The following is a 24038-nucleotide window of genomic DNA, read 5'->3' on the forward strand; positions in this document are numbered from 1 at the left end:
ATATAAATCTGTGCTTTCAACTTTTGTACTGTATACATCCTTACTATTTATATTGTTGCGGCGAATATACGGATGAGATATGAATGAGGATAAAAAAACGTCGATCAATCTGGCCACGTGATTCTTTTGCCGGCGCTTTTAATAATTTCAGTGATCGAGCCAGCGGAGTAGTTAGGCAAACCACATCTTTTGCGATTCGCGGTCGGCCGGCGGTCGCGACTCACTTTCTATTTTCTCTATGGCGCAGCGGGAGATTAATATAGGTTGAGCACCGGTGCGGAGAGCGTGCCTGCACTACTAAAGCATAGTCGTAGGCAGCCCTAGTGGCAGTCGGGCATCCAGCAGCTATAGACTCGTCTAGTTGGTAGCTGCGGCGCGTCTCGCTCGTTATAACCACAGACTTGCCGACCGGGGGGTTGGTCGGGGAAGGGTGCTGGCGGATGGAAATACAGGGGAGGGTTGGCGAAGCCAACTGGAGAGATGTATATATAAGTCCTACATGCGAGGAATAAACGTTGCATGCTGGTAGCGTCCACGCCCCGCGTCCAGGGCTTGTAATATCGTCGGTCAGGCGGATTCTGTCGTGGCGAAACGAAGCACAGCGGTCTGTATCGGGATAATCACAAGGTGTGTGACAAAGTTCAACTGATTTCAGGATGGCCGTGAGGCGCCGTGATTACGACGATACGTTTGTACATGAGCGATCAAGTATCGATTTGTAGAAGAAACTAAACTAAGCTAAACTACAATACTTTCTGCGATATTACGTGCGAATGCGTATATATGAAAAAAAAAAATAATGCAGAATCTAAATCTCTTTATCTTATTTTTCCGATGGATTGAAAACGGTATCTCTCTCTCTCTCTCTCTCTCTCTCTCTCGCGAGATACCGTTTTCAATCGAGATTCTTCGATGTCGGCCTTTATCGCGCCGCATATACGCGCACCGTCGCGGAATCTACGTGCCGAAACTGCCGACGTGATAGAAGATCGGTAGAAATCTTCCGTGCTATAAAGCACGGAAGCCTCGAGATATTCGTCGAACCAGCGCTCGTTACAGGCTGACGCCTCGTCGTTGGGGGCGGCGGCAGTGACGGCGGTGAGGCGGCGGAGAGTGGATTTAAACGTTCACACTAGATTACGCAAATGGGACGATAATGCGGCGAATCATTTCCGCGCGGAACCGTCGAATAACTCGATCCACCTTCCACGATAGGTTTTTCACCCCTTCTTCCTCAATGCTCGTCCTCTCTCTTCCCGCCGCGCGATCCGAGTCTTTCGACAGGGATCCTCTCGATGTCGTACGGCGTTACTTACCGACTTGCATGGAAACGACTTGCCCGGGTTGCTCCGGAATTCCATGCAAATGGTAACGGCCCCCGACACTCCCAGACCGTCCGAGACCATTTGGCCGGCATATAACGCACGGCCGGGACAACTTACGGTGTCTAACATTGGAAATCCTGACTGTCTTTATTTCTTCTTCGTGTCGACGAAATGTTCTTGGCACGAGTGCGTTCTCGTGGCGGTAAGAAATGACTTTGGTTCACGAATATATAATATAAATTCGCGTCACATCGGGCGAAAGTGATATGTTATCCCTTCGGTTAGCTCAACAATTTTACTCGACGACGAAAAGTTTGTTCAAGTTTACTCGTTTTATAATAATAACACGCGACTAGATACGCAAAGAGAGATATCCAAATTCGACGCGATATCCAATGTAACGAGCCTTTTCTGATATGGAACATGGTTACACGAAGTTCGGCTGCACGTGCTGTTCCGTTCCGAAAGCAGTTAGACGACGTGAGCGCGACTAGAGAATTACGTATGCAGTTAGATGTGCTCGGCTAAACGACTCGCAATTTAATGCACCAGGCTATCCTTCTGAAAACTGTAGCTCCTTTAGCATTTTTACGATCTTTTTAATGAAGAAGATAATTGAAGCAATTAACACTACGTAAATAATATAATCAAGTCTGTTATATATATCCGCGATTAACATAAATATTCGAAATGCACGACACGCGATTTATCTTATTTTCTTATTTTATATTATTCGCGCTTGAGTGGACTTAGCTTCTCGAGAAATATAGAGGGACGACGAATGCGCCTTCGATCACGTAAGGACGTTACTTTGATCGAAGAAATGGCCGTCGACTTTACGAAGAGAGCCAACAAGGCATTTTTCGCGGGAGAGCGCTATTTCATGCAGATGGAAGACTCTCCGGAGAATGATTTATTCGTTGCACGTAGGAAATACCGAGGGGAATGGAAGTTATACAAGCCGAATGACGGAACGTACCGCGAATGTTCTTCGGCATATTTTTTTAAGATAGATTTTTACCGCGAGACATTATATTATATCCGGCAGCTTCACCTCCGCTGTGCACATTGATAATATCTTTCACATTTGATTTTTTATCGCGTCGTTATTTTCATTTATAGGCTATTTATGCGCATGATATTCTTTTCCTCGCGCATTGATAACATATATTTAACGAATGAATCTTTCTAGTTATCGAGAATCTATATATATCTTTCTATCCTTGGATGATACATTGTCGACTTCGGCCAGGACTGTATTGGAGCGAGGGGATATTCTCGCGATGCATATAAGTCAGAGAGAGACTGCAAGGATGATAAATCCCATACGTGCCTTTAGGTTGGTCGTGTTATCGCTGCCGAGTATGGGACGAGATGAGTCCGGGGACGACGTTGGTCTCGCGCGTCTTGTAATTCCGTACATTCGCGATCGCTCTCCTCCCTTGCTCGGATCTTTCTCTCCATCTATCTCTCATCTCTCTTTTCTGCTCCCTTCGTCCCTTTTCAGGAACCTCCATTCGGCTGCGGATACGCCGCTTGTCTTGGTATTCGTCCCGCGATACTCAAACACCCCGGATATCTACCCGGTCGTCGCAGCATATACACCGCAGCTCACGTACCGGTTTAATATAGGTATGGCCGGAGCGAGAGACTGTTTCATTTCGCGTCGCGTATATGCGTTTGACAAGCGGCATAGGAAGGTCCTAGAGAAGAGCAGCGCGGTCAAAGGGTCTGGGCGTCGAGGCGCTCGCCGTTATTATCGGGCGTTTCGACGACCCGCCGTGTACGTGCCCCGCGTTCATGGCGACAAGTATTTGACAGGCGTCAACGGTAACGCGCGAACGGTCCCGGCAACACCGAAGGTAAAACTGACATGGAATTTCGTTACATTACGTGGTACACGCGTAATACCAAAGGTTACTATGACTTTGCGAAGATTGCCGCATCCACTGACAGCTCTGCTCACGGCAATTTAGATAATGCGACACGTTCGCGTACGGTTTTTCAGGCAATAGCTAATGTCATGTACCAGGATTGTAAATCAGATACTGCCGATGTGATCTCCCCCTTCTTCCTCCCTCCACCCTTCTTCCTTCACGGCTCACGGGGATGGAACGTCGTATTGACAGCCATAAACATGTCAACGTGGAACATCTCTGGCGCGGGCTCTGATGTATTGCGTATTATTTTGGTTATTGGCATCCGCGAAGGGACACTCGGTCCAAGTATGATTTCCCAAATGGACTCGCTCACGAAATGTGACGATTTATGCAATGACGCGTTTCCGAGATATTAATCAGTCGCTATACGCGTGCTATTAGATTAATTTTTCGCAAATCCGAGAGCGTTACAGCTACATTGTAGAGAGTACAGAAATAACGATTGATCCTTCGCGTTCGAGGCAAAAGTGGAGCTTGTTAATTAGGCGATAAACATTTTTCTCATGCCACGCTAATTTGTCGCTAAGCGCTGAATCCGGCAGATTACTTTTGAGAAACGGTCGGACGGGCACTCGCATCCCGCGGCGATTATAACACCCGTGGAATTAAGCAGTATGAAATATTCATGGCTGGCCTTTATAAGCGGGGCTCTGCGTGTGTGCTCTGCGAACGTATATTATTTTATTATCTAGTGGACGTTGCGCATAATGTCCGCGGCCGTGGTAGGCCGTGCGCGCGCGCGGCAACACGGGGGTCGATTGTTACGAGCCTCTATTGTTTTATATTATAATTTGTCACCGTCGCGTGTCCGAAGCACCGCCCATCCTACAAACCGGCTCGGCATTTTGCCAGATATAATTCGACTTTTCGGCAGGCATTCGCTCGCGCCCGCGCGAGTTATTTGTGTTTACCCGCTGCTACAACGTAATATTCGCATACGAAATCTAATCCTGTGAAAACAAATCAATTTAATCGGAAACACGGTATTAAACAGCCGAGATAGATGAATACAGACCGTTGAATTGCAATAAATTTAGATACGTCGGGAATATTGATTACTGGGTAAATGTAATTGCTCTGTGTGTTATTCAATACCATTTGTTATTAATGGACCAATTGTGGATATGAATTATTATAACGGGGATTTTACTCGAAATTATGTTATTTTCAGCACGCTGCGCGCGCCTTCTAAGTAACCAATTTTAAACTTAAAATTAATTGTTGCCGCGCGCTGGATATTGCGTTCCGGAAACTCCATTTTCTTTTTGTCTCTCGAATAACGAATATAATGTTTTCATCAACATCTGTCAAGCCGAAATTTCGATTTTGATTTTTGTAATAAATATTTATATGTATAAATTCAAATATATGTATAAATTAAAATCTCTTTCTAGCAAGGTATAAATGACTCGGCGACGTTTCTTCTTTCGTGGATCGTCAAGGCTTTTAGGGGGGGAGAGGACGGATAAAAGATTCCGACGTTGAGAACTATTTCGTGGCGTGAGTGTGAGGGCGAGGTGGAGAACTCGAAGGAATGAGAAAGAGACGACAGGCGCTGTTCGTTCGGGACTTTATTTACGTGTGCGTATGGGAAAAGGGAATTGTGTGCGCGAGTGGGTCCAGTTAGGTGCTACTTTACGAGCAGTAACTGCCGTCGTAAACATAGCAAGCACAGGCCGCCTGCCTCCGAGCTCGATCGGAGTATGGTACACCCTCCACTCTCTCCAAACGTTTTTCCCCAATTTTATTTTATTCTCGTGTACTACCGAGAATGTCTAATCGCCACTTTCGTCCGTCGCGACCGATCGACCAGGAAATATCGAGATCGAAGACTGCATCTGGGATGAGTTCGAAATGAACTCTCAGTCCCTCTCGGACCCAGTCCCATCAGGGTGAATTAGATTTTACGGGTCGTTAGTCGAAACGAGACTGTCTATAATCGCCGAGAGCTTAGAAATAGAGCGCGGCTGACTTTCCAAACTATTAGTGCTTAAATGGCCGCCGTTTAGTACGCTGTATCTCCTAACGTTGCGTGAATTTATCTTCTTTTTTGCGGTTATTTTTTTTTCCGAATTTTTTGGTCACGTGAACGCGCGCACTCGCAGAGATCGAAAGAGGAATAAGTCATGGAATTCTGTCACTTTCATCGCTCGATGTATCGATAACATTGCGACGCATTCGCAGGATTGCAATTTTCCTGGGCGGTGTCGCAGTGCCCGGAATTCGTAATATACAAAGCATTAGAGGGTTGAGATAGCTTTTTATAGTCTGGGAACGAGGTCAATTGTACGGGACTTAAGCTTTGTTCGTGCGGCGAGTACGTGACATTCTCCAAGATACGATAGTTTACTCTCTCTCTCTCTCTAACCCCCTCGGCTGTGCGCACGACCCGCCCCCTCTTCGTCGTCGGAGTTATCTCCGCAGTATCTGCCGCATAAATCAGGAGCCGTAGATTACGAAGCTAAGGCTGCGGAAGTAACGGGATTAACGTGCATCGCCGGTTGAGAGCGGGTGCGCGCGCGATGCGCGCTTTCCGGGCGCAAACTCCATAATTGGAAGGAGGATGAAACGCGGCCGCCGCTACGTGTCGGGTTATCGTTTACCCGCTTGTCCGAATTACGTGTACGCGCCCGAAATTTCCCGCCAGGGCCATTATTCGTGCGATTGTTTGTATAATCGCAAGACACGCTGACTGAACTATAGATCCTGTATGCATAGCTTGCGGTTCTCGTAGATAGATAACTTGGTAATCAGAATTCGTCTCTACCCCTTTGGCTGACGGGACGAGTTTGCTTCTTTACGTAAGAGTCACATCGCGCGACCCGGTTTCTCTTGTTGCTATTAACTATTCGGAATCGCGCGATACTCTGTTGGTTCTTGCCATTAGACAGAGGCGGCGGTAATTCTCGTCTGTCTCTTATTCTCGACTTTAAAGTAATTTTCGAATTAGTCGCTGAGACGTAGATTGCGAGAGAGCTCGTCCTACTTCTAAAATGGTGGAGTTTGCAAACACATAAACTCGACCGGTTTTGTCACTGCCGTGCTATTTTACTCCTGCCTACACTTTTGGTTGTTGAGAAGCTTTCGCGAGAGCGTCCGATGCAATTTTCGAAAACGGAGTAAGGAGACCGATAGTATTTTCTTAGAGACTAATGTAATTAAAGTTTACGGCGGACAACAGTTTTGAATCCCGACACCGAGAATAGAAGCTTTACGGTGATGCCTTTTCCATTGAAAATTCCGAATCAACTTGCCATTTATTTCACGGTGATATACGACGGGAGGGATGTGTTGTCGACAATGGATATAGATATGGAGCGCAGCGGCGGGCGTGGTCGACGATTAACAGTTGAGTCACGTTGTTCTCGCAGTCGCAAATACTTTAATCTAGCGCTCATCCCACTAGCCGCTTCGCGAGCTTTTCGTCCGCGTCGAGACTTTCATTCCCTTCGCTCGCATCGCGAAAGTAAGAAAGTCCTCGTTCGGTCGGTGTCGGGTAGACAGGACTACAAGGTAAAGAAACGAGCCGATAAGCCTCGCTCCTTAGCCAGTCTGGGAATAACGTGACCGCGCCTCCTCGCCGCGAAAATCCTTCTCGCGTGAGTATCGGGGGGTCTCGCGTGTATCGTTTCCATCCTCCGATGTACGGTCAGAATTGAAGATTTACGCGAATTCGCCGGAATTTATGTACGTCTTCGTAGAAATTGACGCTGAGTTAGAGCCTCGGCGGCACGCTAGGCGATACGTGAATTAGAAACCAAGTTTTCACCATTTATAGCAGCGCGCTAAAAGATTTATGTCGCTAATTTAACTCTGCGACCGATGTATTTCATTAACGATCGGCCGGTATTAATATTCGGAAAGAAGGTTTATCATATAATTGTTGGGATCTCCTCGTGTCTGTCACGAGATAAACGCTACTCGCACCCTTATTCTGGCGAAAAGTGGATTGCGATGGTTTGGACGGTTACCAAGAAGCCGATACGAGCACGAGCTCGTGCATCGGCGGGCGAATAGATCTCGAATTCGCGGCCGCTACACGTGTAAACCGGGGTTTCTGGTTTCAGCGGGTTATTTACGACAGTTCGTCGTAACATTTTTCAGAAGTTTAATGTGGCGAAATATTCACGATTCACCGCTCTCCAAGAAATTCGAATGGAAGAATTCGTATACGTGTTTTCCAAGTTTTGACGTAAAATCTTCTTTATGCTATTGCACAGCGACAAGTTCTGTCAAATATAGACTACATAATATGTAATGTAATGACATATAGAGAGAGATGTGAGAGAATTATTAAATTATTAAATTGTCATGAGAAAATGAGTTTCTTAATTTGTTGTAGATAAACTATTCTGTACATAAAATATTATATTATGCTATTATATAAATTATTTATATTGTACTGTACTTTCTTAATTAGTAAAGAATGTTATTTTCCATCAAAAATAAGATTTTATTAATGTTTTTACGAGAAATGAAAATTTATATTGTTATATAGTTTTTAACTAAAAAAAAAATCAGAACATTGTCTGGCAACAATTTAAACATGAAACCAATTGAGAATTTATGGGGAATTGTTGAAAAGAGATTAAACCAAATGAACATAAAAACGAAGAGAAATGCAACTGATCGAATCATTTTTCACGTTATGGTGATAAAAACAAAAATTTGTAAAAATCTTGTTGAAAGTATATCAAAATATAAAAGTAGTCATAAAGAAAAAGACATGCATCAAATATCGATTTACTATCGATTTGCCATAAAAATTATTATAAGTGAATAAATATAATTTAATAAATTTAGATCGGTGTGAGTAATAATATTTACATTTCCGTACGCAATGATTGAAATTAGAATAAGTTAATTACAATACGCGATAATATCTCGGAGATTGTATAAAAATACTTGTCACAATCTTGTTTTATAGGATATCATTTTTTACTATTTGATATTCCTCGTATATTGACATAAATTTCAGTCATTTCAAATTAATTGAAACGAGTAAACATTGAGAACTTGAAGACGACGAGATAAACAAAGCAAAGGCAATGAAGATCCCGGTTGCCCGTCGTGCTTCATCTTTCCTTTTCATTCTCTCTCCATTCTCGTCCTTTGCGCTCCTGCAACCGACCACTTCTATTTCTCTGGTCTAGGTCGGACTGTTTTCCAAGATCCTTCCACACTCGTGACGCTCGAGAGAATAATTTAGAGAGCACTTTGGTGGTGACGGCGACGACGACTCCACCTCCTTCCCCCCTCAACCGACCACGCCGACCGAAGATATCTTTCCACTCGCTTTTCCACCGTCTTCCTCTTTGCCGCGCTCGCTTTATGAATTGTCTGATCCGAAGTTATGGCCGGCCCGGGAACCCGTAAACTGCCGGCAGTGCCGTTGCGAATCAAGCGGAGGCCGAGTGTGCCGGTGACGTTCGCGAGGCTCTTTTGCGGAGAATTTCGAGCACAGACTTCCGGTTGCCAGCGTTGGTTTGCACATCTTGGAACGTGCTTGTCGCCATTTTTCTTCGTTCTTGGCGAGAATTTCTTCGGCTCGTGGGATCGAGCGGTTCTTTAACTTATAGTCATCAGGTCGATCTCCTTTCCTCAAATGATCCATCAAACGATATCAAATTAATCCGAATTATTAATTGGAGGGTAAAAAAATACGGTCGATTTTAAATGCATGAGTTTGCGATGTAACATACAATGCGTAGGCGTCGCGTAGCTATCGATCGCCGGTGCAATTAAGCGTAGTAGAGAGCGAAGCGAGATGACGTTTGCGTCATTCGCAAGCTTTCTCTGATGGATGATAGTTCTTGCTGCATTCGGCGATGCGCCGATACTCGATGATATTTTGATAGCCAGATCGACATTGACACAATGACAAGTTTGCTTCTGATTCGCGAGAGAGAGAGAACGTTGCGGTATCGTCGGCAGAGACAAGAGCATGACTATACCAATACTTTGATGGATGATGTCGTCAATCGCGTCTGGCGTTAATGCGGGTTATTTGAAGAAACACGCCGACGGCAAGAAAATATAGATGTCACGAGAGAAAACATTTTTATATTATCGCTCTGAAGATATATGTATTATTAAGATCTGCAAAGAGAGTCGAATTCTTATTTCGTATTCGAAATATCTTACGTTCTCGTTTCTTCTTAGGTACAAACTTTAGCAAATTGTTTGTACATGGATAAAATTTTACAGTAAAAATGCATTTTCTTTTTTACAACATTTTATGTAAGCAACGATGTTAGGATATTTATTATCATAAAATTGCTAATTTGACGATTATGCGTTTGCTTTGCGCATCAAAATATTTGAATAATTACAATAATCTTTTTGTATAATATAAAACATGCATAAAATTATTGAGTAAAAATATTGCAATTTCTGCTGTAAGTTAGTTTGGGCCATGATTATAAAAAAAATTATATTGCAAGTTTTTACCGTACAATACACAATTCTCCGTGTATAGATATAAATAGCACGTTTGTTGCGTTGAAACGCGTCGCGTTTTTGACGTATCTCAAAATTTGCTCGTTTCGAGTTTCATTCGTGAATATGTAATCTTTGTCTCTGGATCTCTAATTTCGAGCGAGAAAAAATAATTATATTTGTCCGATCACTGACGGTATATATTGGTGCAGCAGCTTTCTGTCGCGTCATTCATCTCTCTATGACCCTTACGAACACGAAAAAGAAGAATGGTGAAAGAAAGTGAGAGAGATAGAGAGAGAAGATTGTGGTTCTAATGACCACGAAATATAGTTGGAACCTCTTTGTTGCGACAAAGAGCGTGCCTGAGGCGAGGAGGCCGGTGAAGCGCGAGGGGCGTGTTAATACTAAAAGCAATAAGCAAGCAGTGGTCGCGGCTGAGCGGGATGCGGATACAGGGTTTTCCGAAGTTATTGTTGTGACCACTATTCCGCCTGGCTAGCGTCTTTCCTCTCTCTCTCTCTCTCTCTCTCTCTCTCTCTTTTTCTCTCTTGATTTGCCTCGCTAAATTAAATTTTGCTTTGTGCGCAGAAGACCGTACGTAAGTAACAAAGACCCGGAGAAAAGTTGTTAGCACCGCGAGAGAATTATGCAAAACCGATTCTCTCGAGTCTTTATTTATATCGTATATTTCTTGATTAGGAAAACTGGTTTCGTCAGTGAAAAGCGATGCGCGGCGCGCCGTTTCGATCAATTTGCGAAAAAATCGAGTAATCTCGCAACAAGAAAAGAGCGTCTATATGGATTTCTCTGGCGCGCATGCATTGTTGTAAACCGTGGAAAACGATGCACTCATCCGTGTTTGAAAAGGCATCTTCTTGACAATACACAAAATGTTCCTCTATTTCGGCTTATTTCTCCCTCGTACTTCCCTCGTTTAAAATATAACATATATATAACAATCTATGCAATATTTTCTTCTGAAAATACAATTGTTTTCTTGTTTCTTTTTTTTTTTTGCTATGGAGTATTGCGGCGATTCAGCAAACTCGACAAACTCGTCCGTCATAAAGCGCCGAGCTCGCGCACGACGTGCTCAGAAAAAACGATCTCATCAGGATGTTTCGATTCGGGAGAATTGCATTTGGCGGCGCCGTGCCCGGGATTAAGCGTCTAAACTCGGCTTCGAAATAACCGGGTCATCGATTCCATTCGAGATTAGTGCATCTTACGGTCATTCACTCGCCCTTTTTAGCGCATTTTGTCTTCGATAATTTAACCAAGGAAACGACTTGAAATGTTAATATAATAATGTTAATATAATATACGCGCTCTCTGCGATTCTTCCTCTGTTTCTCCCGCCATCTCGTTATCCGCTCGGCATTCCGAAATTCTTTATTCCCGACGATCTATCAGCTTAATCGGCTCTCGCCTGATTCGCTGAGTACACAATGAATCGCGTCGCGGCATCACCGCGCGGCGTAATCCTCGCGCCGGCAATTTATATTAATTAGCCCGTTCGCGCCCAACATAAATTACCGCCGCTAATGATGAATGTCAGGTATAAACGTAATATTATGCAACCGTGTGGCTGCGTGCGAGTGCGAATGGGATGGGAGGGGGAGGGCTGCCTTCGCTCTCGCGTTTCGCCAGGTAGATTCGGGTCGTTAGAGGCACGCATCAGAGCCAAACCATACGTGACAGCGCGTACGTGTACTCACATACATCCGTCGCAGATATCAACGTGACGCCCTTGCACAGTGATTACAATCCCTCGACATTATCATGGACCGCGTGGCGTGATTACGAATTATTGATCAAAAATTAGCGAGCTGTAATTATCATTTTAGTAAATCGTAGCGTATTTATGTTTACCTATTTTATTTACTATTTTGTTATACATTTTGTTTTTGCAGAATTTTTAAGCGAATAAATAATTTCAAATATAAGATGGATTTAAAAAAGAAATGATGGATGATTTATAAATATAAGGAATTTATCTCAAATTTTTCTCAGCGTTGTCTAGTCATTACTTGAATCTCATGAAACTTCGACGTCATCTAGAAATTCTACACGGTATGTCATTTTACTTTCATGATCGAGTTTAGAACTTGCAGTTGCCTTGTGTTGCAGTAATTTAACCTAGATTTGCTTGATGGAGCAATTAGTAGTTAGTTCTAACTCGGCGAAGGTAAGGAAAACTGCATGATAAGCTTACGCGACCGTGGATATCGTGAATATTTTGAGAGATGAATGTCTTTATTTAGCGTGTTTGTATCTGCTGCGTCATGAGCACCTACGCGCGTATTTATTTAATCGAATAGCCAGTCCGGGCACGATCAGCGTAACGAGTTAAGCAACTCTTGTTTTTAGCATTTGCGGCTTTTATCAGCTCAACCAACCAGCCCGAGAATCTTGCAGCTTTTGCACTTCCGCAGTCTACTCGGATCAACCAGCTTTCTCCTCCTCCTTCCATTTTCTCAGTAGGCGTTCGGGTTCGTACACGACCCGCATACCAGCTTCCTTCTTTGCGAGACATCCTTACTCGGTCCCGTCTCGTCGGTGCATCGGCTAAAGGAATCCCCGGGCCTCCTTTTCCAGAGGATGGGAAAGCTTGGTTGCAATCAAGCGCGGGTGCGGACTTTGAGGGTGTTCTGTTCCGTTTTCTCACGGTCTGCATTATCTTCCCAGACTCCCGTTGCGGCTCGAACTCTACCCCTTCTCCTCCTCCTCCTCCTTCTTTTCCCTCTCAAGTTGAAGTAACGACCGAAGCGGAAGAATGTCCCTGTCCCTTTTCTTTCTTTCTCTATTTCTCCACACTCGCGTTCTTTTCTACCTCGTCTCCTCTTATTCCTTCGGTCTTGGTGAAATCACTATCGATCGTCGTCGTGAAAAAGGAGTTAAGCTCATTCGGCGCTGCGAGATTCGCCTTTTGCGATCGTTTCTACTTAGATTTGACGAAGCGCGGTTTAGGAGCTCGTTCTAGCGGATAGTCAAACACTGAAATTCGGCTCAACATTCTGCTTTTATTAAAAAATGGATGAATATATTGAACATACTTTGCGCATAATATATTGCTGAGAATTATACGCGGTTTATGTCAGCAATACTGTAAAAATGTACAAATATTATGCGAATTGTGAATCGAAGTAATCACGATAGTTTAAACAATTTTTTATAAAAAACGACAGCAATCGAGATATTATTAATTCGCCAGAGAGACAGCAGCGAGTCTTTTACAGCGGTCTTATATATGTCGACTGACTGCTCCTACGACTTCGAATGACGGCGGTAAATCCAAGTTTGCTTTACGTCTTGCTGATGTCTTAAAGCTCTCATTAGTGTAGCTCGTCGCCTTCGACGAGCCCAACGTAGGGCCGGGGAAAGGAAGGAGAGAGGAGGAGGGGAGAATTAGCGGTGTCAATATTTGCGGTGCAATCAACCCGCTTCGACTTCCCGTCCCCGTCGTCGATTCGCCGCTCGCGTCCTGGTTTCGACACCGGCGCTGATTGTCATCCACACTTCCATGACCAGGCCTGCTCGTCTGCGTTGTTGTTGTTGTTGTCTTTTCTCATTTCGTCGGCTCATTCACTTGATCTGTACATAGCATCGCCGATAGTAACGAGCCGCCGATGCTGGATATCCGTTTTAGACGAGATAGATTTTGAGGCACAAGCGTTTCTCGCAGGACGGATATCCCCGAAGCCGTTTATCGCTTTCGCGAATGTGTATCTTCATTCTCTATTTATTAAGTAACGAGTAACATTACCTCGAAACGCATGAATCTTTTTTTACTCTTGGACTACATCGTCGACAATGACGCGTGACAAAGTGTCCGACGTGATAAAATTCACGTACCGACCATTCGTACTTCTTACATTTGACAAGTCTCTGGCAATTTGTCGGCGTTAAGAATGATCGAGCGTCTCGAGGCGGTTGGGATGGCCAGCGGCGATGAATCGCGACAACGAAACGGTCGCGGCGTGGAAGGAGAAGAGATGGCGGAGAGAAATGTCGAAATTAAAGTTTTCGCAAGTTATTCGAACGTTACCTGAGGCGCGCGCGGTATGAATCGAATGTCATTTGTCGGACTTAAACGAGTGGGCGGCGGAGAGATATATATAAAGAAAGACGGTCAGGGGAGAACGGAACGGAAGTTATAACGCAAACCCTTTTGCGGAGGGAACAGTCGGGACGTCGAACGGGAGAAGGAGGATTGCAAAACGAAAGAACGTGCGTCAGCCTTGCAGATTGAAAGTTCGCATCCAGGGATCCACTATTCTTCTCTCGTCCTCCGCTCGTACAAATCTTTGTTCGAGATTGAGATGTGTAATTTTTAGCAAAAATCAAGAACTTTATCGGTGATGGTCGTTGTTGAACATATAAGTAGCTCGTGATCGATGGATATTATTTCTAATTCGGCAGAACCCGTTTAATATTTTTCCATACACCGTAATTGTGATTTTTCTTGGCGATTGCTGCTCCGTAAAACTGCTCGTTTAATTGCACACCCGTGTAATAATTAACACTGTTACATCGCACGATGTCTCGGCTATTATCCCAGTGAGGATAATGGCCGAGGCTAATGGTCTTATTCTACGATCAGATAAATAAGGCACGGCCCCGTGACTGTCGCGTGATCTTTGCCCCGGATCAGTGTCATTCGATGTGACAGTACTTTCCCTCAGCCTTTCCCTCTTTGCTTTACCTTCGTTTCCATTCACATCTTTAACTCTTTCTCTTTTTCTCTCTCTTTTTTTTTCGCTTCTTCTACTGCTTCTATCTCTTTTTATTTCTCTCTCTCTCTCTCTTTTACCCTCACCTAGTGGCGTGACACATGGCTAGCATTTATAGCGCGAGATAGCGCCGGCGGTTCTCGACAGCGCCGGCAGATTTATCCTCCACGGTTATTGGAGTTATACAAAGGATTTTTCCAACTGATCCCATAAAGTATCTGTGCCTGATGCCCTATTATTTACGCGGCCGGCAGCGCAGCCCGATGCCGCGAAAGCGCGCTCTTGCTTTTCATTCCTCCTAGTTTTTGCGCCGGAATGCGAGCGTCGTCATGAGCTTGTCGCAGATGCTATTTTACGCTTCGTCGTTTTCGATTTATCGCGAAATGGTATCTCGCCGATATCGCCTATTCATTGAATGAATTATTATCGAATTGAATGTGGGCATCGATGGGTTATAAACTACGTGAAATCATCTCTCTTCTTGAAAAGAAAATCTGTTGGATTTATAAAGATTTGAATGTATCGATATTTTTAGTCTTATTTAATATTCAAAATAACTGTCGATAACAGTACAGGAGGAATAATGCAATTTTCATTTAGAACTCTTGTGACATACGTGAAAGAGACATGCATCATTTTTATCGTACTTTTACACGCAAATATTTGTATCGTCTACGAATAGTACACATTACACTGCCCCATCATTTAGCAGTATTTATTCCAACGTTCGCTCGTTCGTTCATCCATTTGTTTGCCAACGACGAGTTTGTACCATACCGTTCGGCATTAATGGATGGCCTCTGTTTCCGTACGTTTTATCGCCGACTGGGGCTCGTAAGTATCGTCCGAATGGTAACCAGGGTCAAAACTGACCGTAGCATTGATCCAGTTCTGTCGAATGATATAGTTTCACGATTTGTTATTTACAATGATCCTGTCTCTTATTTAGAAACGACTCACAAATTTGAAGAAGATTAACGCGATGGGATAGAGAAATGATAAATTAGTAGAATATCGGCAAAATATAGAGCATAAATATTGATATTATCTATATACATGAAAAATATTAATTCAATAAAAAAATATTAAATAAATATAAATTATAAAAAAGCCTTATATAATCATATCATATTGCGTTAATTAAATTTTGCATTGTATTACGAATTTTAAGTTTGACAGCTCTCAGCATATTTTATATATTTATGTGCACTTTAATTATTAAGAAAACGGGATATATGTAACAGTGAGGAAAATATGTTTTTTGCTTGCAGGACTCGGAAGGCGACACACCCCTTCACGACGCGATCTCTAAGAAACGGGATGACATGTTGGCTCTGTTGTTAGACCACGCCGCAGACATCACCCTCACCAACAACAATGGCTTCAACGCTCTGCACCACGCTGCTCTTCGTGGCAACCCAAGGTGAGTGCTTCGCATTTTCAGATGTGACGCTTTTGTCCGCGGCGCTGAATGCGCCGTCGTTCTAGAATTTAACCGTCAGGTAGCGAGAGCGAGTCGCAGCGAGCTGCGACGACCGGAGAGGGAGAGAAAGACACCGATAAACAGCTTGCGCCGGATAACAATGACGCTTCTCGTAACTAATGGATCAGTAGTATCCAAGCTGTATTTCGAGAATCCGCATAGTCGCGAAAAACATTGTGTTAATCTTGAGCGTGTTCGACACGTGTTCGTTGCAAACATTAATTTAGCTCTCACGTAATTGTCACCGAAACTTTAATCGACACGTTGGATATTTTTTTTTTTTTCATCCGAAACACGTAGCGCTTAAACTAAATGTTGACCGATAAACAACGGGTTTTTTGACACGGGACTTTTACCGCAAGAGAGGATTACGAGCGGGAAGATTTTCCAACGGCATGTCCAATCGGCCGTTCTTTCTTTCGCTTTCTTTGTTCTCTTGTTCGACGAATCATAAAGGAACGTCGAATCACAGATGTTCCCGGAGCCATCGTTGTCGTCGACGTTCTCGGCGAAGTCTAATAGACCCGGTCATTCGGTGAGATAGCGAGTCAATTTTACCTCGATTCTCACCTCTCGTCCCGATCAATTTAGCCACGCAGCCTCCCGGAGCTTTTCGAGATTTGCTCACTTCTGGTTATTACTTGAAGGCAAAGGCGGAGCGAACGAGAATGGGACGAGCGGATATTCCGATGATGGCGATGTCTAATCTGAAACTATGTCGCTCTTCGACTGAAATAACAATATAACGGCGATTCAATTTGCTTATTCGCTCGAAATGCCATTCGCAAAAAAAAAAGAATAATATTATCTATATTAGCAATTTAGTGAAGTGTCCGCTATTTTTAGGAAAGAGATATGTATCATAGTTCTCGTGACGACTCTGTTCTTTTCTCGTTTACCGTGTCTTTTTTTTTTTGCTTACGAACGTGGATATTTCAATAGATTTTCAAGCTCCTCGTATAGCTACCTTACTCTTTTATGCTTTTCTCTCGCATTCCTTTTTTTCTTTGTCTCTTTTTATTTCTTTTTTCTCTGTTTGCACAAGACGTTCTCTTCAACATTTCGCGCCTGTTTCCGGATCTAGGAAATGGAGGCACCGGATGCATATGGTACTTCTACAATCACGGTTACGAGAGGCACCTTCTTTCAACCTCTCAACCGTATCGTGCGAATGTCAACGATTCGCAGTTGCTTTGCTCTCCGCGACGATGTTATCGCTGATGCAACAGGGGAATTTTTATCGTACAACGAAAAAGAAAAGATATCGGATTTGCAGATCGCAAGGAAATTTCCTTGAACTCATTTTTCATCGTATAATAGAATTAAGTGGACAAAACTTTGTGTATCACGGTGGAGAAAGATTATGAAATTTTTTCGATACTGAGAAAATTAATCAGTGAACAAAAATTCCGCGAATATCGGAAAAGAAACTAGTTTTCTTTTAAATATTAAACGACACTAGAATCTTTATTCATTAAAGCGTAAATTTGTGTTGGTACAATGTAATCTCATCTTACGATATATTTTCACCCATAAAAGAATTTTCTTTATAAAGTCGATTGCGCGATAAATCCTGCTCAGCCATGTTGTTCTAAAAGAGAGTAGAACAAAAAAGAGTAGAATGCCTCTGATAAATCACTCACGCATCCGTTGCCGTGTCCACGTAAAACAATGCACGCAACGAATTTTCGCCCTCATTTTTTTGTTATCAGCTTAGATCAGCACGATGAGAGATTCTCGCGATTTGACGGCCGATCGATAGATTCGTATATTGCATCGATCGAATGTTCGTTTCAATTTGCCACATGATCCGTGATGCGCGATATGAGAAATTAGCGAGAACTCGATATCGTTATGTCTATTCCGAGCTCTTGAAGCAAACGATGAGGGTAATCGTCTAAAGAGTATCGATGTCAAGAAACGTCAACCTTACTGCTGGCCTCGCCCTCGCTAAGGCCGGAGGATATAGCGAGTAATTATAGCGGTAATCTTAACATAGGAAAGTCGCTCGAGGGTGATTCGAAATTAATTCAGACTAAGATAGTTTGCGGTAAGTGAGTACTCGAAACCAATGAGGTTTACTTTGCCTGTCATTATATAGATCTAGAGTCTAGTGAACATTTCAAGTAGGCACTGCAATCACAGAAACGTATTAACGTTCGAGATACATAGAACTTGATTCAGGCGGGCTGTACAATCAAGGATCGTTTGCTTCCTCGCGAAGAAATAGAGATTTCTGCTTCAGCGAAGCGATTCACAAGCACCGATGCAAGTCGACGATGTAAGGATAGTGATTGCTTAAAGCGTCAGCGTATTTGTATTCGTTAAATTGGTCGCATTTCTAAAGTACGTTTAGATACTGGCCAAATGCTGGATATATATTCACTGTAGCTGAATCGGCTCTTCTTTTTTTCACGCTGCGGCATTTTTTTTGTAGTCCTAATCATAGACGCGCAGCCTTTATGTATATATATATCTTTCTTGCTCCGGCGGCCTTTTTCCTCGCATCTCGCTCTTTGAAGGAAAGCGCCGGTTCCTCTCAAGACCGTGCCGTGGTGCTCTGAAGCCGAACGAACGGACGTCCGGAGACGTAATTTCCTGCTCTCCTGGTGCAGCCTCTCGACCCTCTTCCCCCTCTCTCCCCCTTCCCACTTTCTGCCGCGTCTGCCGCTTTGTAGGGTACATTCTCCGAGGGTTGTCGACGAAACTTCTCTCGTTTTCCACGCTTGTGCCCGCAGTCCCTGCACGCTCCCGTATTAAGGTCGACTGGCCAAACGTAGTTGCGAAGCATTCGTAAAGAGAGGCGGCAACATTTGCAAAGTATCAATTCATGACATTGATTAGTCGAACGTGTTATTTTCGTCATACGTGTTATTTGCGACTGATGAAGTGTTTTCGTAATTCTGAAAAAGGTTGTATGTTTTCAAATCACAATTTTTAAGTCTTTTAAATCATTTTTAAATCGTGGATTCTCTCTTGTTTCTTGTTTTCCTATTGTTCAATTATTCAAAATATATTGTATATATGATGCGAATTTATTACTCAATTGTTAATTATGCACTTGCGTTTATTATTACTAAATCCATTGTATATTTGCTGAATATTTTCGAGGGATTACATTGGCGCGTAACATAATAAATTTCCACTCCACTTTGCGGGAGCGTGGCAGCGTGAAACGACCGTACAATAAATAGTACATCAGCGTTGCGTTATCGACGATGAGTATTCTATGAGCTCATAATATTTTTACGACTATCGAAACGCAACGAAACCCGATTGCAATCAATAATGCTTTACCGTTGCAAAAGTTGAGTATGGTCAAAGCGTCGGTCAATATGCGAAGGCTACACTAGAAGGGCATTAAAATTGGTCGGTTATGTTATCCCTTTGTTATTGTCGGGGCTCGCAATAGCCTGTTATTCAACCGTGATGGTCTAATCATTGTCACAAGCAGAGATACAAACGCGCGGGTCATATACTAAATTCTACCGCATGAATCGTATCGTTCCCTCTGGCGCTAAATATTGCGGTACCATCTGCGTGTCGACAATTGATTGACGTAAATCACGAAATTGACAGTTTAAATTGTCATCCTTTGTAACGTCCATCATTTGCGCAACAATGATGTAACTATCTCGCGTAACGGATTCGCACTTTGAAAATAGATACATAAACACACGCGCGCGCAAACACGCTATCAAAAATTGCCAAATCTCTTGGAGTGATTACTAATTCGCATACAACGCGCGCACGTGCTTCTAATTAATTTTCTTAAGATAATTTTTACGCGGATTATCGTGTTAGCGCCTTTTGTTTCTTACACTCGCACATTTCGTGCGACGTGTCCAGCGAGAGTAAGCGAGACCGTGACAGCCAACCACAAAGTTATGTAACACTAATTCGAGTTCGCTCTGATGTCTCGTACGTTGATCATGCTAGTCACACACGCGGTACACTCTCGGTGCCGCTGATCCGGCAACGTACACATTGCACGCCCGTGAGCCGCTTTGATCTTCCTCTCATAGAACCGCGCTCTGATTGTGACACGCCGAATCAGAACAAACCGTGCAAGATACCCCGTTCTAGCGGTCAATTCCGTTTGTTTTGTTCTATTTCGTCAGAACAGTGGTCACGTGTGTCTCGCCGAAGAGCTTTGCCGAGACGAGAGAGTGTACGGCGGCGACAACGTGATTAAAATTTTGTTACCACCTAGTGTCTCTCTCTCTCGTGACTGATTTCGAGCAGCTTTGTGCATTAATGCATCGCCTATTTGTGCAGATAGTTAACGCGACCGGTTCTCCTTAAACATGAGAGACCGGAACGGCAGTTATTTATTCGGTTCGCCCTTATTCGAGTCGCGTTCCGGATTAGAGACGAGTTGATCTCTACGCAAATACGCTTAATTGTCGTGAGAACTTCCTGCAATTTCATTCAATCTTCTGCAGAGAGTGTGGCGCGTTTCGCTTAAACAGTTAACGCCGCTTCTTCTTCTCCCCCGAAGGGGTAAAGCACGGAAGAATTCATTTCACGGACTTTCGAGTTCTGGCAGGACTTTCGTATCGATCTTCAATTGGTATTTCCGGGCACGCTCGGACGCGAAGAAGTAGCGGTAGAAAGTATTAGAAGAAAAAGAAGGAGAGAAAAATGCAAGGATGGAGAGGACAAGCGGCGAGGAAACTCGGCCGTATATTTCGTTTCGCGCGCGAACACGTCTCGATCGACAGCCGTAAACTTGGAAATAGTTGTCGGAATAATTAGCTTCGATTCTCTCACTACCGGAGAGAATGCTCGTCGCAACTAAGTCGGGCATTCGCCGTAGGAGGCACGGGCACGGAAGGGGAATGCTCGGAACGATAAAGGCTAGGGGATAATCATTTAAATAGCTCGTCGAGCGCAAGCCATTTAATTTGCCCCGGCGTGAATCTAATTACTCCCAATAGTTTGTTAATTTCATTCGCCTACTTTGCTGCCATTAAATAATTATTACGGCACAATGGCTGCGCGAGGGACCGAAAACAAAGTCCGTCGCAGACGGATGCGGGATGCTGTTCGAGCAGGCAAGTTCGAGAAGTTTCCTAAACGACCGCGAGTATTATTTGATCGTACAAGTTTTGCGCGCCGCGTTAAGGAGCACGTAACGTTCGTTCAGATCAGTTTTAGCTCGGTTCGGTTTATAGTTATATTATTTTAAAAACTTACTATTTACGTTTATTACACAAACTAATCCGAATCGATCGAAATCAGTTTCGGCCTAAAACGTAGGCTGCGAGTTGTTTTAGATTGTAGCGAAGCAGATATGCGAATGCGAGAGAGAAGATTAAAAAGGAACATATGTATTGTATGTGGAAGCAAATTTCGTGAATAATGGATCTCGCTATGTCTCACACTTTTCATAGGATTTTATGTACCCGATTTTTCGCAAGAGTGCAACGCGAGCATTCAATTCGTATCGCGAGCGTTCTCGTGCGTGAACGGACGTAAGCGTCTTTTGCCAACGGCAAATTCATCGACTCGATTCTTCCATCATTCTACATCTTTGCGAACTCCTCGCGTTAACAAAAATGACAACAGCGAGAGTAGAGTGGATATAATATTTGTTCTCGTCTCACATTTCGCTCACGTCTACTTGTACAAAATACGCATCATTCTATGGCAAGCGGAGTCTCTCATCCGCAGGCGCATTCTCCGAGGCTTAAGCTATAATGGCACGCTAATTACAGCCATAGTCACTACGGCACATAATAACGCGACGGCACCGCAGAGCCGAGCGCGGCCGATAATGCGTGCCGCGAGCACGCGTACATACATCTTGTGCCTACACGAACACGAGAGAGAGAGAGAGAGAAAGAGAGAGGCGGGAAATGCAGCCACGTTATATCTATATCGAGTTATAATAGTCCTCGTGTTAAATCGCATGAGAGCCAAATCGCTTGGAACTAACCCCAGAGTATTCCCGCACCTCCTCGATCTCTCTCGTTGTCTCGCCTCGTCTCGTCTCTCCGCCCCCTCCTCCCTTCTACCACGTCGGCTTTAGAAAATAATATCTCGGGCGCTTTTCACTAAAAATTATGCATTCAACCGTTGTCACCGTTGGAGCTTTCCTTTTTCCGCGCCGCTCCCGACGGTTCTCTCTTCTCTTTTTCTCTTTCTCTCTCTCTCTCTCTCTCTCTCTCTCTCTCCGGCCCATTAATTAAGAACTGTAAGAAGCCACGACTTCTACAGATTCGATCGAATTACAACGTTATATTCTCAAAAATATATCACTGCTGAAGCCATAAAAAGTGTCAAGCTCTTTCACAAAGACTTTTTATCGTTCCCCTAAAATCGTCCATTTCCGTAGAGGTGTAAAATATCGTCGCAGTAAAAGCTCTTTTTAGTAGAATAGTCATTTTCTAATGATGGAAAAATTCTCGCATTTCTTTCTTTTCTTTTTTTTTTATCTTTTGCTTATTTCAGCACATGCTCAAGGAATATCGAGCTTCGAAAATGTTTCGTAGCTCGAATTTATCACGCCTCACTAATTCGCAACAATAAAGCAGCTATTTTTATTCTCACCGTACAGTAGTTAGACGGAACATCGAGTTTCCAGGACCGTATTTCTTGCGAGAAAATTTATTTGCTCTCCTTAGTGGGGATGGCCAGCTTCGCCGGATATACGCGCGTCGAGAATTATTTTCCCAGAAATGTTCATTACGACGGTTCTACTATCGCAAGATTGATGGCGAATTGAGCGGATTCTACTTTAATAATTTTGCTCATGATCCTCTTTTCTAAAAGTTTGGATATGATACTTTTTGGAGGCATGTTATATACAAATATTTTTCTTAAAAAAAAAAAAGTGCAAGTAATTCGTTCTTTATTCTCTTAACATCGCTACCTTGGCTGACCATAATCTTCTTTAACCACTGTAATATTTTTCTTCTTCTATTTCGTACGATTTGTTTTTATAAAATTAAGAATATAATCAAAAATAATTAATGATAAATAATTACTTTTTAATCTACGCGTTTTTCGTGTTTAATTCACGATCACGTAATATTCGTTTTTCGCGAATGTCGTCGCCGAAATGATAATCAAGGGTCTCATTACGCGAAGCAAAACAGCTCGGTATTTCATTATATTCACAGCTGGCTTCCTAATTTCCTTCCAGCGAATGCACGCCAAGACTCTGGGCCGAATGGGATGCGCTGTTTCTTGAAAGGATTCACGGGGTTAGAAAACATTCCGCGAGACGTACGAGCCGCGACACGGGGCTTTCGCAAGGATTTGGCTTCGGATTAAACGACCACCCGTGAATTCGCGGCGCTTCCTAGTAAATTGCACCAAAGAATTCGATATTAACGGTATAGCTAGGAGGAGGAGGAGGAGGAGGAGGAGGAGAAGATTGCGCCTCCAGGAGATCGTAAATGCGCGTGGTCGGCGCGGCGGTTGCTCGTCTCCCCCTTTACCTCCCCTTTTTACTCGTCAAAGACGCGGTGTGCGCCGAGGGGAAGGGGGTATATATATTAATGCTGCTTTCACCTCAAACGCCGACCGAGCTGACAAAGCTCGCCCAACGCAGTCTGGCGAGCTCGAGGTATTCCAACAAGAGGATCGGATGCCAACGATGGTTTTGGGTCGTACAGATACGCCTGATGAAATCGTCCTAGCTCGCTATCTGCGCTGTGTACCCTCGTAAACGAACGTTCAAAACGTAGCCCGCAATCGTAAGATCCGGATTACATTGCGATGGAAAGCACGTCACGGGAAGATACGAAATTATATGAAGCACGCGATTATATGAAACGATGATGGTTTGAAATGATCGTTTTATTCTATCGATACGATTGTTGTATACATTATTTAATATACAATTATAAAAAAAGTATACTATTCTTGCGGAAGATTAATTATTACGTAATTACGAAAAAATGATATCCTTTTATCGGATTTATCAAAAGTAACGTATGTTGTATTGACGCTTGTCGACCCGCACGTACAATTTTGCGAGATGATCGTCAAAGGTGACGTCAGCGTTTATCAAATCTTTCAAAGATTTCGACTCGGGAAGCCAGAGTTTCCAAGTCGCTGGACCGCTAAGCCGTATTCCCACCTTCCGACTCTTCTTCCGTTTCCT

At 43.5% G+C, this 24038-nt stretch overlaps 1 protein-coding gene across 1 annotated transcript in view; it reads left to right on the plus strand.

The window, feature by feature from the left end:
* LOC126848604 (E3 ubiquitin-protein ligase MIB1) overlaps positions 1–24038 on the plus strand; it is a 346576-nt gene that overhangs the window by 28699 nt on the left and 293839 nt on the right. Inside the window, exon 9 of the mRNA XM_050589604.1 lies at positions 15711–15862. Coding sequence (XP_050445561.1) covers positions 15711–15862 — 152 coding nt within the window. The remainder of the gene's footprint in view (positions 1–15710; positions 15863–24038) is intronic.

Source organism: Cataglyphis hispanica, chromosome 4 (genome assembly GCF_021464435.1).
Source record: "Cataglyphis hispanica isolate Lineage 1 chromosome 4, ULB_Chis1_1.0, whole genome shotgun sequence".
Taxonomy (NCBI): Eukaryota; Metazoa; Arthropoda; class Insecta; order Hymenoptera; family Formicidae; genus Cataglyphis; species Cataglyphis hispanica.